General features: G+C 41.4%; 2 protein-coding genes across 4 annotated transcripts in view; one reads left to right on the forward strand and one right to left on the reverse strand.

The window, feature by feature from the left end:
- Positions 1-574: 574 nt before the first annotated feature.
- Positions 575-3,072, forward strand: LOC110978411 (uncharacterized). Of its 2 annotated transcripts, none has more exons than XM_087140223.1 (3): positions 575-2,115; positions 2,324-2,359; positions 2,721-3,072. In XM_087140223.1, the coding sequence occupies exons 1-3, from the start codon at positions 2,061-2,063 to the stop codon at positions 2,963-2,965; spliced, it is 336 nt and encodes a 111-aa protein (XP_086996349.1). In that variant the 5' UTR covers positions 575-2,060; the 3' UTR covers positions 2,966-3,072. The 2 variants fall into 2 exon arrangements, with proteins under 2 accessions (XP_086996349.1, XP_086996351.1); XM_087140225.1 differs by having other exon boundaries at positions 2,327-2,359.
- Positions 3,073-6,744: 3,672 nt separating this feature from the next.
- Positions 6,745-15,949, reverse strand: part of LOC110978336 (sushi domain-containing protein 2-like) — an 18,325-nt gene continuing 9,120 nt past the window's right edge. For both annotated transcript variants that reach the window (XM_087146028.1, XM_087146025.1), the window contains 10 exons: positions 15,511-15,841; positions 14,879-15,142; positions 14,376-14,496; positions 14,097-14,244; positions 13,775-13,912; positions 13,156-13,335; positions 11,630-11,902; positions 10,046-10,294; positions 9,668-9,859; positions 6,745-8,974 (listed from right to left, as the gene is read on the reverse strand). In XM_087146028.1, coding sequence (XP_087002154.1) covers positions 8,868-8,974; positions 9,668-9,859; positions 10,046-10,294; positions 11,630-11,902; positions 13,156-13,335; positions 13,775-13,912; positions 14,097-14,244; positions 14,376-14,496; positions 14,879-15,142; positions 15,511-15,841 — 2,003 coding nt within the window. In that variant the 3' untranslated portion in view covers positions 6,745-8,867. The remainder of the gene's footprint in view (positions 8,975-9,667; positions 9,860-10,045; positions 10,295-11,629; positions 11,903-13,155; positions 13,336-13,774; positions 13,913-14,096; positions 14,245-14,375; positions 14,497-14,878; positions 15,143-15,510; positions 15,842-15,949) is intronic.

The raw sequence follows: 15,949 nt of genomic DNA on the forward strand, positions 1-15,949 counted from the left end.
AATTTCTTGTCCTTTTCCGATCCCTACTTTATCCCTCTCGCGTGGGCCTTTCTCCTAGTTGCGAGAGCCAGCCATTCAACACTACTTCCAATACCAGTACGTTGTGTTTTCAATTTGATGTTTTTCTCCAGGTCATGACCAGCATAACCAATGCAACGTCCTGCAGACTGCTCAGTTTCACCAACGGGAGCATCAACATAGAATATCTGTTGTTTTTCCTTGAATCTGCGACTGTAACTGAGGCTGGGGTGCAAGAAGCCATCATCAAATACGCATCGGGAAACAACACCGTCTACCTAGAATTTGACATGGAAACAATTGTAATTGGTAATCATAGCTCGGTGACTTTTTCATGTGAAAAATTGCTCACCCTGATTGAGTACTATTTGGAAAGAGGTCATTACAAATGTACATGTAATTATGCCTGCTGGGAAATTAGCATCACATTTGAACATATTGATCAACACAGTGATACCTCACAAAGCCGTGTCTTTTGTTTGTCTTGTTTTTATTTCAGAAATAAATTCTCCCATCTGTGAGCTCAACTCTTGCTTAAATGGCGCTACCTGTTCCGTTATTAAAGATGAGGTGCAATGCATGTAAGCCGAACCCCTTCTTTTTAAGGTATACGAAGAAACATGTATTTTAACATTTGAAAATGCGACCCTCATTTTCCACACTGTTGGGCCTACGGGTTTTAGTTTGCATGCAAGAAGAAACGAACGTGGAGATTACAAATGTGTAACCATTCCACCTCGAGCAGAAGCACACCCTCATCAGTTAAAGAGCCTTGTTGGTCGGACTTGTTTAATCATTTTGTTATGCTATGCAGAAGCATCATTTGTGTTCTTCATATTCGTTCGTTAACCAGCAAAGTGCAGTTCCTACCGAAGGAGCCTGCGTTGCTGGGAAATTGCGCCCTCTATTAGTCCAGCTAAGGGCTCATAAGCAGTTGTGTACATAACCAACAAAACTCTCCAAGTAAACGATATAATTGGTGAGGGTATCTGCCGAGGACTGAGGGAATGACTTAAAATTTCCCCTAACTGCAGCCATAGAAATTCCAATAGTGGGCTTGCTGGGCATCACACATAATTGCTCCCTTTAAATTTACAACCAAACGGACCCTTTAAAGCATATGTACTTGTGCTCCTATTTTCTCTTTTACATATCAAGACATTCTAGTTGTCGGAAAGTTCGAAAAATTGGAGTGTAATCTAATATCCCCACACCTTTTGGTCAAAACGTTGGGGTACATGTTCATACCCCTTTACGCCTTCCCAGGGTTCACACCTCCCCATAACGATATCATAATTGAGGAAGACAACCACACTTAATTCTCTGTACGTTGCCAAGGTTTGAAAAAGATTGCATTTGAAGTGTGGGTGCGATTTTGGATGCCCTTTCATAGCATACTTTCTCTCTTTCCACTTTGAACACCAAATTATAAACATCCATTATATCACTGTGGTTAATCCTTTAATTTTGGCTACATCTAACCATTTGATAGGCACTTGTCCGATGTTGACGAACCCCAGAACGGGGACCGTCTTACAGTTGCTTTTCTTGTACCAGCAAGCGGAATAGACGAGCAAGACCTCGCTTTACACTCGTGTACCTACCACCTTCCCATAACAGAAGAGCCATCCACTTGTTTTCATTCCTTTCACAAAATGTGTACAAACTGTCGCCCCCTTCCCTTTCTGGATCCTTCCTAGAGCGTACAAACTGCAAAGAAAAAAATGAGGCTGTCTGTGTTTGGCGTCACCATCACTGCTCTAACATTATTTTGAAAAGCATACTTGACAACCCTCCCCAATCGCAGCGCAGGTTTATTTACACTTGTGGACATGATGGAGAGAGGATGGATGGCCCCCAACCGATACAGGACTTGGGCTGATCTTGTCGCTGAATGTCAGGGTGATTTTCACCCTCGGCGAGATATAATAGTACAAACAATAGTGCGTCCTATCTCTCATGATATCATTGAGACGGAAATATGATTTTCATGTCTACGTTGCAGACTGCGTCCCTTGTTTTAAACAATACAATTTCCATGCATGTTTAATCATTCCAGATGTACAGCCAGCTACACGGGGAGCAACTGTGACATAGGTAAAGCATGAATTTTGCAGCCATTGAATTAGTGAATCTGGAACATCTTGATCAGAACATTTTAATCGACGTATTTAGTAACTCCCATTAACATAGCCGGCAAAAATGGAGCTGCAGTTCACAGTAAATTGTTCTGAGAATCCAATAATCCACAATGTCTACATTTATATAGTTTTTATAATAGTATTTTTACCCATCTCTGTCACAGCAGTTCTTCCGCTGTCAATGATTGAAACCAGCACAGGTAAGCTACTGATTTTCAACAATGCCACAGGGCCCTGCGCGCGGCATGTTACCGCTTTGTTTAAATTGAAAGCACTAATATTTCAGGACAGTACTACCAACTTTCTTTAGGGATTAAAGATTTGCTTACGGAAAAAACTGAATAAAAATATTTTCAGAAACTCCTCTTTGGCCATCTTTCCCCTCTGACTTCAAACCAGGATAGGCCGCTGCATAGAGTGTACATGTGACTGTGTTATGCTAGTTTCTTGCGATGATTTCATCACAACGATGACAGACTTTGTGAACAGGTCTCTTGATAAAATGATATAATGTCAAACTCTGTTGTGGTATATTTTATTAACACTTTTGATTTGTTCCAGCTACCGGTAGATCCTTTACCCATAGTGCATCTTCCACCGTGACACGTAGGAGAAGTCTCGGTCCTATCGACACTGGTCTGAGTAAAGCCACTATCATCGCTGTCGCAACTGCTTCAGTGGTCACTCTCATCCTTGTTGGAATTGTTGCTGTCGTTGTCGTCGTGGCCAAGAAATGGAGCAAGACAAAAGTTGTTCCGTCCAGTCCACATAGTGAAGGTCAGCTGCTATCAGGACCGGGTCACTAATTATTGCTCGTGTGATGTACTTTGGCTAAATTAAATGACAAATTGGCACTCGGAAGGACTCCATATTTTCCTTAAAGTGCAACTTTCAACTTGTGTTTTTGAAAGTCTAAGAGGGAAGTTGTTAGCCATAGGCAATAAATGCAGATGCGCGTCTACATCGCATGCATTAGTTGTAGGTCGAATGTTCGTTGATAAGTCTCAACGATTCCCGATTTTGACTTCAATTACCGATTTTGAAGGTTTGGTATGACTCTGTTTGACGTGAAGTTGACCTTTTGATGTTTAGATTCGTGGGGAACCATACCTTTAAATTTTGAAAAGTTGGAAAGTTTTTGTTTCTCTTTAGTTTGTCAAAAAAGTGTGACAAAATTAGCCTTGGATGGTATTCATGTGAATGATGTGTGATTTTTGCTGCCGCCATTGCATACTTGTTGTCTTAGACACGAACATTACCATTGGTCCTATACTGGAGCTGTCATAAATTGGACTGAGTTATCAGAGTAGGTGTGCATATGATTATTGATGTAATTATTTTGAATTGGTGTTTTTGGACACAGCATACTTGAGCAGATCTCCTCGGTTTTTTTTAGAGTTGAAAAGGTTTTGGGTGATTTCCGGGCAGGGGCAGACCTTCGCTTTGAGGAGCCCCAACCCTCTTTTAGCCTAACCCCAGCAGATTTAACCTCTTAATATTACAGAAAATATACTTTAAAAAATACATACGTGAAATCACTTTAACATCTGGATGCCCTTTTAAAAATCATGAAAAGTGACAGTGCATTTTGAAGAGATTTTTATTTCGATAAGGCATGAAAACAACAGGTTTGTAACTTAGTTTTAAACTGCAATAAATAAGAACTATAACAGGAAGAAGGCTTCTCAGAAATGTATCATTTTATCAAGCACATCATAGAGTAAATTGAGTTTGTTTCTTTGTGAAGTCTTTCATTACTGTGGGAAGAAAAGCAGATATCTATGAAAAGGTGATAAACCTTTCAATTGAAACCACACTGTTTAATTCATCAAGTTCATATCGTTGGCCCATTATTTTGAGATTACCTCATTCGGTACACTCAGTGTACATGAGGGAGAGATTATCGTATTGAGAGCTTCGCAAAACGGTCCCCAACAATAAACGGTCATAATGGGCATTATTTGATATTGGCGAAAGCACGGACGCCAGGAAAGTAGGATCGTGTTCAACTTTTGCCGACTGTCTACGCCGATTCAAGCACGCATGGTGACATGACTGGCGCACGACGTCCTTGCTTAGATACTTATTTTCTCCTGAATCAGATATGAAACCAAAACTGTTAATTAATTTAGCTGACAACAAGTGCAACGCAACGAAGCACCAGTTTAGCTTCAAGAAATACATACCTCCTATAAAACAGCATTTCAATCGAAAACATGATTATCAGGCGCCATTTTGTTGACACGTTTTTATCAAATGGTGGCATAAATCTTATGTGTTGTCGAAATCCGTTACGACCACATTCTACGGATGAGGATGATGCTAAACCCAATCTTGCAGTATGTACAGGTGCTGGGTATCCCCGTTGTGCTGTGTTGTTTTGTCATTGTTTTATGTACATTACGATTCGTTTGTTGTTTGATGTTAATGCTGATTGCTTTATGTATTTTTTGTTTTTATGATCGTAACATTCAAAAAGAAGTTTATTTTGCAAACTTCAATAACCATTCCACTACCTAACAGCTGGGGGAAAAAAACGTAATCACTCTCCCTTTACTTTTACACCCTTTCCAATTCACCAAACCCATCTTCACTGATTGTTACCTGAAGAATTGGTACATGTAGCGTGACTGAGCCTTTGTTCAGCTAATGCCAATCACATATAACAAATGCCAAGCATAAATCATTGAATCAAAAACGATGATTATAGTCCTGAAATCATCATTTGCACATTGAATGCCGTGTCATAAGACCCAATAAAATTTGTTTGGTATTGCTGTTTCGAACGACAGGTTGTTGGAGTTGTGAAGTTTTAGCGTAATGGAAGTTTAGAGTCGTGTGGAAATGAGCGCAATGTTCATCACGTAAGAACATCAATGGCTCAAACTTACAACGTTACTTATTCAGTGCAGCTTTTCTGTTTGCTTGTGTTTTGTTGTTGGTGCTGCTGTTGTTATTCATAAAATTACAGTTCATTTATCGGGTGAAACAATTTTGTTCTCAAACCTGTAAATAAAGAGTGCAGTCCCTATATTCGTGGAAGTTCTGATACATGTCGTTTGTATTAAGTTTCTAAACTGCCTTGGCCAGTATTCACGCCGGCGACTGTGATGACGATTCGTTTCAGTTGTTTCAAAGTATCACAACCGTATAAGAAACACTTGCAGGTATCACAGTTACCGGCTTCCATATAGGACTCCTCTAGCTTTTGGGGGGTTTGGCCTTTCACACTTCCATCCTTGCCTATTCATGCAATCAAAAATCTTCAAAGTCAATGCAAGGGGGAAACGAGACGGCCCCTAAATAGGCATCCGAGTCGGCCATGGGTCTCGAAGCTGAACTGAAATGCTCTCCTGGACTTTGCAGAACATCCCAACAGCAGAGCTTGTTTGTCAAGTTGAAGTACTGTTGATATATTCTCACTGTCATTTCGATTATTTATAGAAGTGCACGAGATCAAGTACGGGACAAGTCAAATAAAAAAAGCAAAACCGAAGGTTGTACCAGGATTGAAATCCCGAAACTCCCGCATCCTTCATGGGCCAAATAAATCGCTTGTTCATTTATAAGACGACAATTGCTGTCTGCTTTAGGAACTTGAGATGGGATTTCGACAAGCCGTGTATCAGGTGGACAGAATATATTTGGCGGGTTTCGCACTCGGCGGTTACCTGGGTTATCTAGGGGTTATTACAAAATGCAACCCTGGGATTACCAGGGTAATTGGGGGTGTTCACACTGCGCTTCCCCGGGTTTAACATTCTCCGGGAACTGCCTCAAAACTCCCCTTACCCAGTGTCACAGTCTCAATTTTCCGGGGTGCTAAGATTTCCGGACGAAGGCACCGCATAATTGAGCACGTTGCCGCAACGTGCCCATTTATCCGGTGTGCTGATTTTTCCAGTTTCGCACACGGAGTCTGGTTCCACATTTGGCGTAATCTAGAGTAAATACGAGGGAATTTTACTGAAGAGACTGCAAGATCAGGGAATTAAGGGGTTGTGTGAGGGTTGGACATGCTGAGGAGCAGGCCTTTTTCGGATGTTTGTTCAGAAGTACACCCACCTGTATGTACGCCTGTACATCCGCACGAAGGCCTGGCCGTGATCATGAGATGTAGGAACTTAACCCAACACTGAAAATTATTGAAAATATTCAAAAGTAGAAACTGTTTTGTGTTGTACTTGCTGGTTATCAACTAAAAGTTCCAGCGTTGAATGCTTACAGTTTTATACCACCTGCTTTCCAATGACTAGCGTTGCAAAGGTGAGTATAAAATGGCCAAATTGCGTTCCACACTTGGTAACGAAAGCACAGGCAAGGCGGCAAATACATCAGGATACTGGATGATTCAAAGGTTTACCAAATATTTTGAAAGGAGTTATTCGTTATAACTCCTTTTAAAGGACGATAGTTTTACATTCCAACGGACCAACAACACCTCGACTGCGCGACTGAGCTTGTGGGTAACTTGCTCAAATGAGTTTTGAGTAGCTAAATTTCAGGTTGACTCTTAAAATTCTGAATAGCAATTAACGATGAAGTTTTAGTTCAAGCATAAAAAACTTACAGAAATCGACAGCAGTTCCACACATATAACATTTATTCAAACATCACAGCAAGCTTGGCACTCAAAATATGTGAAGCCTATACGCTTGGCTTGTCTTCTATGTCTACAGCGGCCGTTGCAAAAAGTGAAAAAAAAAATTGAGTAAAGCCTGAACTATAATCTATAAATACGGCCGAAGCTTTTTTTAATTATATTTTTAAAAATGAAGTAAAGTATATTATTAATAAATGAACGTAATTTAGGTGTGACTGAAAACCTTTACTTACAGAGAACAAACGTATATAATTTAGCATCTATCTAATGTATATTCTAACCATCGTTGAGTACCAGTCAGCGTTTCAGGATTAATCCTCAAACTGTCAAAGAGGAACATTTTGAAATATTTTATTAACAGTTTTGAAAGTTCTCCACGCAGCAGAAAATAAGTGCTAAATGCAGTTTATGATAAGAGCACTCTACTAAAAATGACTATTTTGAGAGAAAAACAGTACTAGAGTTATGTTGAACTTTTCGATTGAATGACATCACATTTGGGAGAAAAAAAATAACAGAACAGAAACCAAAAGTCAATTTGCAATTTGCATTTTCAAATTTTCAATTTTGCAACTGTAATGAGCATAATTCATTTAGCGAGCATTATTAGGTACTACATTATCTATATACGTTGACACAGAAACCCCTCCCTACAGGCAGCTATAGCTTTGCTGTACCAAGGATGAATGAGGACTAGGCCTTTTTTTATATCATCCTATCTTCTAGGTAAATAATGGAGAGTTTTCATACAGAGAAAGATATTTAAGAGACCACACCCCATTTCCTAATATCAAAACTTGACGCACACACGCAGTGATCTTTGTGAAAGCCTTTAATCAGGGACGTTCCGTTATTCCTCTTTTTATCTCTAAAGAAAAACCTTTCATGTTATTTCCATGATCTATTTCGTCAGTTGAAGAGGTTTAATCCACTCTAGGCCCTAGTGCCCCTCGATGATCAACGTCTATGATTAGAATGTGTACGCACGTAAACGAACATAATACCGTCTAAAACATGACTTCCTACGCCACTGTGGTATACCGCCACTGACCTAGCAAGAATGAATGCGCATTCACAAGGAGCTGACCAAAATATCCTAAATTGTCGTATATTTTCCTCTTTTTCTTCGAAGCTTTATTCACCAGTATTTCAATTTCTGTGTTTTTAAAATCTCGTTAGGATAAGTGCAAATGAATAATTGACTTTTTGCCAAATTCAAACTTCCTTGACACAAATTTGTCGTTGACAAGCGCCCACCAATCTCCTGGTAGCATTTAAGAGCAGCATACTCAAATTCTTTGCCAGGACTTTGACGGTGGACTATGATCATGTCTGCTGTAAATATTTATTATTCATAAGTAGCACAACATAGTTTCATTTAAAGATTTACAGTCTTTTCGCAAAAGGGCCAGATAGCATGCGTCTCAGGTCCTAAATTCTCTTATGTAACAGCAATTTGATAAAAATTTTACAAAACCGTAGAGTAAAATGATGAGGTGCGTAATTAGTCTGGTAAAACAATGGTTTCAAATAGCAATGTGGGTCAGGCGCTTGGGATATCTTACCCTTAGGAGTTCAGATGAATCTCTTGAACGACATCAACTTTGGGGATGTTCAAAGGAACAAATCAAATTAGAATTTCCATTCAGCCAAGTTATGTCATAACTAAGTTTCATTTATTTTAGCTTTAAGTTTAGCGAAAACTAACGCAAACACATGACCAAAATTATATTTCTTGTAAAAAAGTATTGAACCCAGGAATGAAGCTGAAATATAGTTATATACAGTGCATGTACTATTTCTTTTTAATTTTTTACAATGCAAGAAGGGACCACCTACTCAGCAATGGTACTGACCATGTCGTCTGTGGATGATGAATTATTGTGCATACTAAACATCAAAGTCCACAGCCCTAGGGATGATCAAATAGAAGCAGCCACTACACACAAATTGGAAGGAGGGACAATGAGAAAAGAGTATTTTGAACAATTTATTTGCCTGCCTTTCGGAAGCATGTAACCCCCCCCCAATGTAGCCTCTCCCCTCAGAAAGTCCAAAAAACGAATTTGGCCCCCGAAAATGGTTCTATAGATCCGCCCTCGAGCCTACCGTCTTTTCTTAACGGCCACAAACATTCCAGTCACCCCAAGAATCAGCACCAAGGATGAAACGACGATGATGAGAGCCAGCTGCCACTTTTCCAGGCCAGGATCTGGGCAGAATTAAATAAACTATGTGTTACTAGCTCTATGAATGAACAATGTGATTGTATCAGTCAATTTTGGCAAACCTATCCGGTGCTGTACAACGTGAGCTTAGTTTGGCATCGGAAAATTGCATAAGGCGTTATTCTAGACAGATTAGAATTTTCAACCATCTACACTTTAGAAAGTGCTCAGAAAACGTGGCTTTTTACTTCAGATTTGAGATATTTCAAACTTGGCAACTTTGGTAGGCTTTCAAGTCACTGACATGGTAGTTGCATATTCCAATCATGGAAGATCAGTTGCGTTTATTGTTTACAGTTTTGAACTTCGGAGACCTAAACCATCAAAAGCATCTCGTATTTTATTTTTTATGGTATTTAGTACCCTGGTACTAAATTGCGGAATTGGGAACACAAGTCTAAAACCATCTTTAATGATTTATTTACCTCAAGTGCTTACCTTCTTTTCCAAAGTGTAGCTGCACGGCTTTATAACAAAATCACCGGATTAGACTTTCACCAAAATTAACATGGATACCAAGGTTTAAAACGATGAGAAATCCTATTCCCCTCACCTACACTCCACCATCCTCATTCTGTCCCTCTCAACAAACTGACATGAACAGTGATGACAAGTATGTAGAAGTGAAAGGGTTCATTTGATCAAGTGAAGGTGTTCCTGTTATAGTATTGTCCTACCTGAAGGCGATTTAGCAGTAGACCTGCATGTTGGTACTTTCCCGCTCCATTGTCCATCCTCTTGACACACCAGTTCACTTTCTCCTTGTAAGGTGTATTCCTTGTCACAAGAGAAGACAGCTACACCGCCAACACTGCTGCGAGACACCTCTTTCCTGCCATTAGGAGGCACGCCAAGGGTACCACATATCACTGTAAACAGATAGCAGGAGGAAGAAAGAAACTAGCTGTAGTTTAGTTCGACATAAAACAGTGCTTAGCAGTCTGGCAATAGACTACACTTCTCCCAATTGAGGGCGCCATGTGAATGATATAAATAACAATTCAATAGTGTCACATTGGTGCAGTGATGAACATTATCAGGCATGATTTCAATACCTAGTTCTGCACTTTCAATGGCAGTTTTGTAGCTGGCAACTGCTCCCCTTGTAGCCCTGGCGATGTTTTCATCGCCTGTCACAGCGTAGTCGAAGGCACAGCGGGTGTCGTTTCCGCATATCTCTAAAACGTTCTCGTCAATGGGATCACTCTCTGACCAAAAGACCGGTATGAAGGACTCATCTCTGTAATCCGATGGACCCTTCCCTGCCGGGTATCTGAACAACGAATCCTCTTGCTCTATTTGCCCTGTTAAAGGTGATTGAATAAGAACATTCCCTGCCAGTAATGTTTAATTGTTCCCCTATGAATTCTCTTTGCTTATTCTAAATTAAACATTGGTGCCTAAATGTGTTTCTGAGATTCAAACCATGCTGAAAAATATACAAAAAATACCATCTCCTTTCAATGGATGAACTCCGTGTAGAAAAACCAAACGGTGTACTCTTTACGTAGCAAGGGCATATCACGAGTGTACCCGGCAAGATATGAGACGATCTAATGTTTCCAATTGCCAAACTAATGCTGTGCGAAACCGAAACCGAAATCGACCCGGCCCCAAATCGACTTCGGTCGGTCGATTTTTCCCTGATTTCTTGTAAGTTTCGGTTCACATTCGGTTTACGTTTGTATTGTTTCGGTTGGATTTGACCTAGTCAACCAAATCCAATGCACATCATTAGTCCAAACGCTATAGACACTCATAGATTATTGTTACCTAACATATCGCCCCCCATATCTGTAACGAATTCCTAAGATTCCGGTTAAAAAAGGCCAAAAGGTGGGTCTCTCGGTCCTATATCTTGGTTCAAATGCTCAGGAGCAAAGTTCATTATATCTACATGTGTTTTTACATATGATTCAACTCCAATGAAAAAAGATCTTCGTATTAATTTCTATCCACTAAAGTCACATGCTTGCGTATTCAACATTCTTTTCCCCAGGGTGCTGAGTCAAGATAATTGTTTTAAGTCGTAAAGTAGTTGTTCCAGTTGTTGGCATGCTCTTTGTAATAGCACATTCTCTCATGGGTGCTGGGTCATGATCATTGTTATAAATAATCACTGCACATTGAGTTTATAAAGGCCCACGTTGGGTAGTGCATGGTCGAAGCATTTCGAAGAACTCTCTGGCTGGGGACAATTCTGTAGCTCTGCTGGCGGTTTTTCGTCATTTTTGTATAATTAAGTCTCGCCAGAAGAAGCTTGCTGAAGCCAGTTTTTATTTGTAAAAAGTTGCCGCCGTCAATCTGCATTTTCAACGAAATTTACGTTAGTTTATTTTTTCTTATGCTCAATTCTTAAATAAGAGGTCATGTCACGGAGACCTAGTCCAGCCAATTCCATATCTTCTTCTGTTTTTTGTTTTTGTTTGTTTTTTTGGCTATATATCCAGGAGAATTAAATTTATTAGTTTCCTTTTTTGATGTGTTATGGAGACCAAAATATGATTCTGCCAGGTTTGATTTGTTTCCTTGAATTTGTGCTCTTTCCAGATTGGTGGGCGTTGGCCCCATAAGGGGGTCCCCATTGCAATATCAAGATTCAACAGTCATACACTAAGCCGCGACATGTGGTGACTCACACTTTTGACAGAATTTATAGTGTATCTCCTCTGCCGTTGCACTGATCGGAAGCACCGTGCCGTTGGGTCTCTCAAAGTCATCATTCTTGTCTCCATTCCAGTTGCCGTACAGTCCTCTGGTTCGTCCCTTCAGTTTTTCCTGCAGCGCGGTGAACACGTTGAGCAACCCAGACGCGGTGGACACGACTAAGGACACTCCACATTTAAAATTTACGTGAATGTTCTTGGCCATGACGCCTGAGTTGTTTACCTCCCGGTAGAGAACCGTCACGCCTGTAATACAAAACAATCCATCCAAGTAATTGCCTGCAACTTTCATGTACTGACGAGTCGACTGCAATCGAGGACTTACTCATACTCATTAGTGCAGTTGCATAACATTTCAGCTATCAACCCCTTGAAAATTGTCACAGTAAAGTAACATTCACATAGTCACAACCTTCGGGGCAAAGACGTTGGAACGTCTGCATGTTGGGACGTCCGAACGACTCAAAATGCATCTGTGTCAGAATTCGTATTTCGCTGAGTCGTCAGCATCAGGTCCTCTAACTTTTAAAGATTCACTCACTGACTGAGCACTTTGATGACTTCCCTCAAAACAATTTTGGTGAGTTATTATCTTACTCCAGCTTACCACCCTATGTACGATGGGGGACGCGCTAATCTCTCGCAAAGCATTCTGGGTAGCTTACCACCTAAGGTAGTGTCTGAAACGGGCCACCATAGCTACAGCTTGGCCTATGTTGTTAGCACATATTTACGTATAGGCTATTTTCAAGGTTCTGCTGAAGGTCTAGACCCAACTCTAAACACAAGTATCGGACGCAGCTGTAATCAGTGCACCTACGTTCCAAGCACACGTATCACACACACACAAAAGGTGCGTTCGAGCGAGATACTAGCGTCAACCCGAGTATACTCCTGGCGCTCGACCGGCCCAGCCCATTGGAAATGTATAACAAATTCCCGCGAAGGAAGTACGGCGGGCGTGCGAGTAATAATTATAATCCTTTTCCAGTGCGGGCACCACAGAGTGCTGTCTCGAAGGCCAAGTCCACGGTCGCACACCTGCCTGGCATTCGGGGAATTGGAGGATTCAGGGAATTTGAAGATTTTTAGAAATTGATGAATTTTAGGGATTTGGGGGGAATTATAGGAATTTTAGGAATAAAAGATTTGAATTATAATTAACTGTGATCAAACCTAGATATTTGAACCCCCAAAGTTGACATGTAAATAAAACTTTGTTTAATTGAGACAGTTATATTTGGACTCTTCCTACCCGTCCAGTTGTTTTGAAGTTGCACCCATTTTCAACTGTATTTGTTAGCTATTCCCCTCTCTAATGGAAGCCCGAACAACCAGGGAGTTGATTCAGAAAATGATTTACACAATCTCACAATTTTGGGGGCCAATTTCACCTTTTTCAAAAGAAAGGGTGGGGCACTGTTTATGCTAACAAGCTGACAAGAATTCTCATTTAAATTCGTGGACAGCACCCATAATGCTGATCCTGAAGCACTCACCCTCCAACTCGGCCCGTCTGATTTGCGTCTCCTCAAAATCGACTATCGACCACCCGCTCTCGTTCCCTCGTGAGCGGAACCACACATCAATGCCGCGTCGCTCACTGACTTCAATGTGGACTTGGTCGGATTCGTTTCTGTGAACTGCCGCCAGAGCTGTGATGACTGTTGCGTTCTGACCTGAAACAGTATGAAATGTAAAAGGTATCCATGAGAATGTCACCTACGTGTAATGCCGAGCCATAGCTATTATATTCCCAGTTAATTGTTCGACGGGAGAGCCGAATCCCATCAGCAGTCATCCGTTGTTATCGCGGCTGATGATCTGTACTGTAAGAACGATCTCGCCGAGGTACGAACTGCCAGTCCCTGCAGGCCGCAGGACCTCTACAAAGCACAATATGACTATGTTCCCCATTACCCCGTTCCTTTTTCAATAATAGACTTCGGTGGCACTATTAGGAATCATTAAGGCTGCTGTCCGAATGTCTGGCTGCGGCCGGCATTTGGATACACGTGTATGCAAAAAAAGACATATCGGCATATATTCTAGTACGACCACAGCAGTCTTTTCGGATGCAGGCTGGTTACTAAATTTCTCTTCATCGAATGGATTTACCTGGCTGCAGCACGGCCATTCTCGCTTGGAGCTCCAGCATACTATCACAGGTCTCCAGCAAGGTGTATTCACCCACGCCGTTAAAGGTGTATTCTATTCCGTCCAAGGTAAACAGATGGGGATCCCCAGTTCCAATTGCTGTAAAAGTTTGAGCAAAGACGGGGACCGTGAAATCCTAAAGGGAGGGTTGAGTAGGTCAAAGGCTACAGCTCTGTTTACTTCCCAACCGCTATAATGTTATCTAAACTGCAAGCAGGCATGTACACGTATAAGGTATCATCTGTTTCCTTGCTGCACAATCTAAATACTAAAGGTTGCTTACCAGGTCGGGGTGGCTCGTAGTTTTCGCAGGTCTGAGAAGGCCGCATCAATTTGTACATCCGACAAAACAACTCCGAGAACATACAGCAGTGCTCCAATGGAAGAATATCCGCTAACCAATGAGAGAGGTAAGGAACACGGCCAGCTACCTGGACAGGAAGATTATTTTATCGAACTGACCGGAAAGAATCAACTTTAAGCAGTATTTGAAAAAGAAATATAGTGAAGCAACAAAGTAATTTTGTAAGTCGCTAGTCAACTCTCATTTCATGATTATTACTTTATATGGTGCAACGCCCCCGTGATGTCTTCGCTGAGCAAAACCACCGCCTGTACTCTTTAACACGTCCAGAATATTGTTGTCGTTGCCATAGCAACACTCTTGCCCACTTCCCAGCTCACTGTAAAAAAGAAGCAACGAAAGCGTGGATGATCTCCGTTTGTGTAAAATGGAAGTTTAGATTTGTTTTATTTAAAACTTTACAAACATGCTGAGGAAATTACATCCAAAATTTTCAAAAATTACCAATTAATTTGCCACTATTTACTTTCTGCTTTACTGATTATTAGGAGCCTGTAAACAGTCTTGGCTAATGCCAGTTGTCCCACATGACATACCGCATAGGGAAACGGATGTTGAGATTATCCTTGGACTTCCATCGCACACGTACCATAGTCGAATACATTTCGGACAACATAAGAAACCCATTATCTTATTGCCGCCTACGTTCCTTGATGGATGTGAAAATCCCAGAGGTTGACGTGGAGAATCACTGCACTAACCTTGCGGTGTCGACCCTGACACAGTGAACGGCACCGGGCTTCGACACCTCGCAACTCTCTGGGGAATTGCAGAGAGGGTGATCGCTGAACCGGCCTGTGTCTACCAGAGCCTGGGTCAGCGTGCACGGGCAAGGCTCGGTTACTGCAAGGAACTCCAGGTCCAGCTGGGCCTCCTCCAACCAATTCCCACACCATGCTGAAGGGTCAGGAACTGGGTAGAGCCAGTGGAGGTTATGGATGTCGCTCCACATCCCCGGCAGGTTCCTTGAAAAAATCAGAGGCAGCAGTGGCAGTCATTTTTGTCAATATTATTCCACTATCAAACATCTGAATTTGAGTTCAACTCAATTTGAAACTTTTTCTGTGTTTGCCGGCCAAAACATTACATCCACAGTTCACAATGCCAAAAAGATGACTCATGAAATTATAACATTATCAGATTGGAACTAAAGGAACTAAAACGAAGGCTAACAGTGAAGTTAGCCACAAAAAATGGTTCGAATTGACCAACAGTCCCAAGCTCTGTATTCTTCCAAAAGAAACTCATAAGGTTAGGAAGGTTGTCCTTGTGACTTATACTGCGTACTCTCGCCACTCAGTGGTCGGGCAAGCAACGCATCTACCAAACTTACTTCGCCACTTCATCTTGTCCTACATACTGGGACACGCGGATGGCCCCGACTGTATACTGGGCTCCATTAGGTGCACGTGGACGAATGAAGCTGAACTGCCCGGCGCTGTAAGGCACAGATTGCTCCTCGGCGACACCGTACAGGGCGTACACAAATGGGAACTTCAGTTCTCCTGTGAGTAAATTCTCTTCGTAGGCATAGACAGAGACCCGAACATCGTCCACATAGCCTTGTAATAGCTCAGTATTCCATGTGACGGTCAGTACTTCCTGGTTCAGCCAATCTGCAGCATCTTGTTGTTTGACAAGCGGAGTCATATCCTCGGGACTTACTGTGGAAGTAACATGCAGAGGATAAAGGGGTTATGATGACAGAAAGGTGCCTTTTTATTATTTAGAACAAGTTAAGCACTTGGTATGGTATTAAGCAGCATACATGT

This window comes from Acanthaster planci, linkage group LG01 (genome assembly GCF_054643075.1).
Source record: "Acanthaster planci isolate LZ-2023a linkage group LG01, COTS_SCS, whole genome shotgun sequence".
Taxonomy (NCBI): domain Eukaryota; kingdom Metazoa; phylum Echinodermata; class Asteroidea; order Valvatida; family Acanthasteridae; genus Acanthaster; species Acanthaster planci.

What these genes read in the sequence shown, in the direction of transcription:
- LOC110978411 (XM_087140223.1), top strand. Translation starts at nt 2,061, where the DNA reads ATGTTTAATCATTCCAGATGTACAGCCAGCTACACGGGGAGCAACTGT. An exon ending in GGGGAGCAACTGTGACATAG is followed by an intron (nt 2,116 to 2,323) that starts GTAAAGCATGAA and finishes TCTCTGTCACAG; the next exon opens with CAGTTCTTCCGCTGTCAATG. An exon ending in AATGATTGAAACCAGCACAG is followed by an intron (nt 2,360 to 2,720) that starts GTAAGCTACTGA and finishes GATTTGTTCCAG; the next exon opens with CTACCGGTAGATCCTTTACC.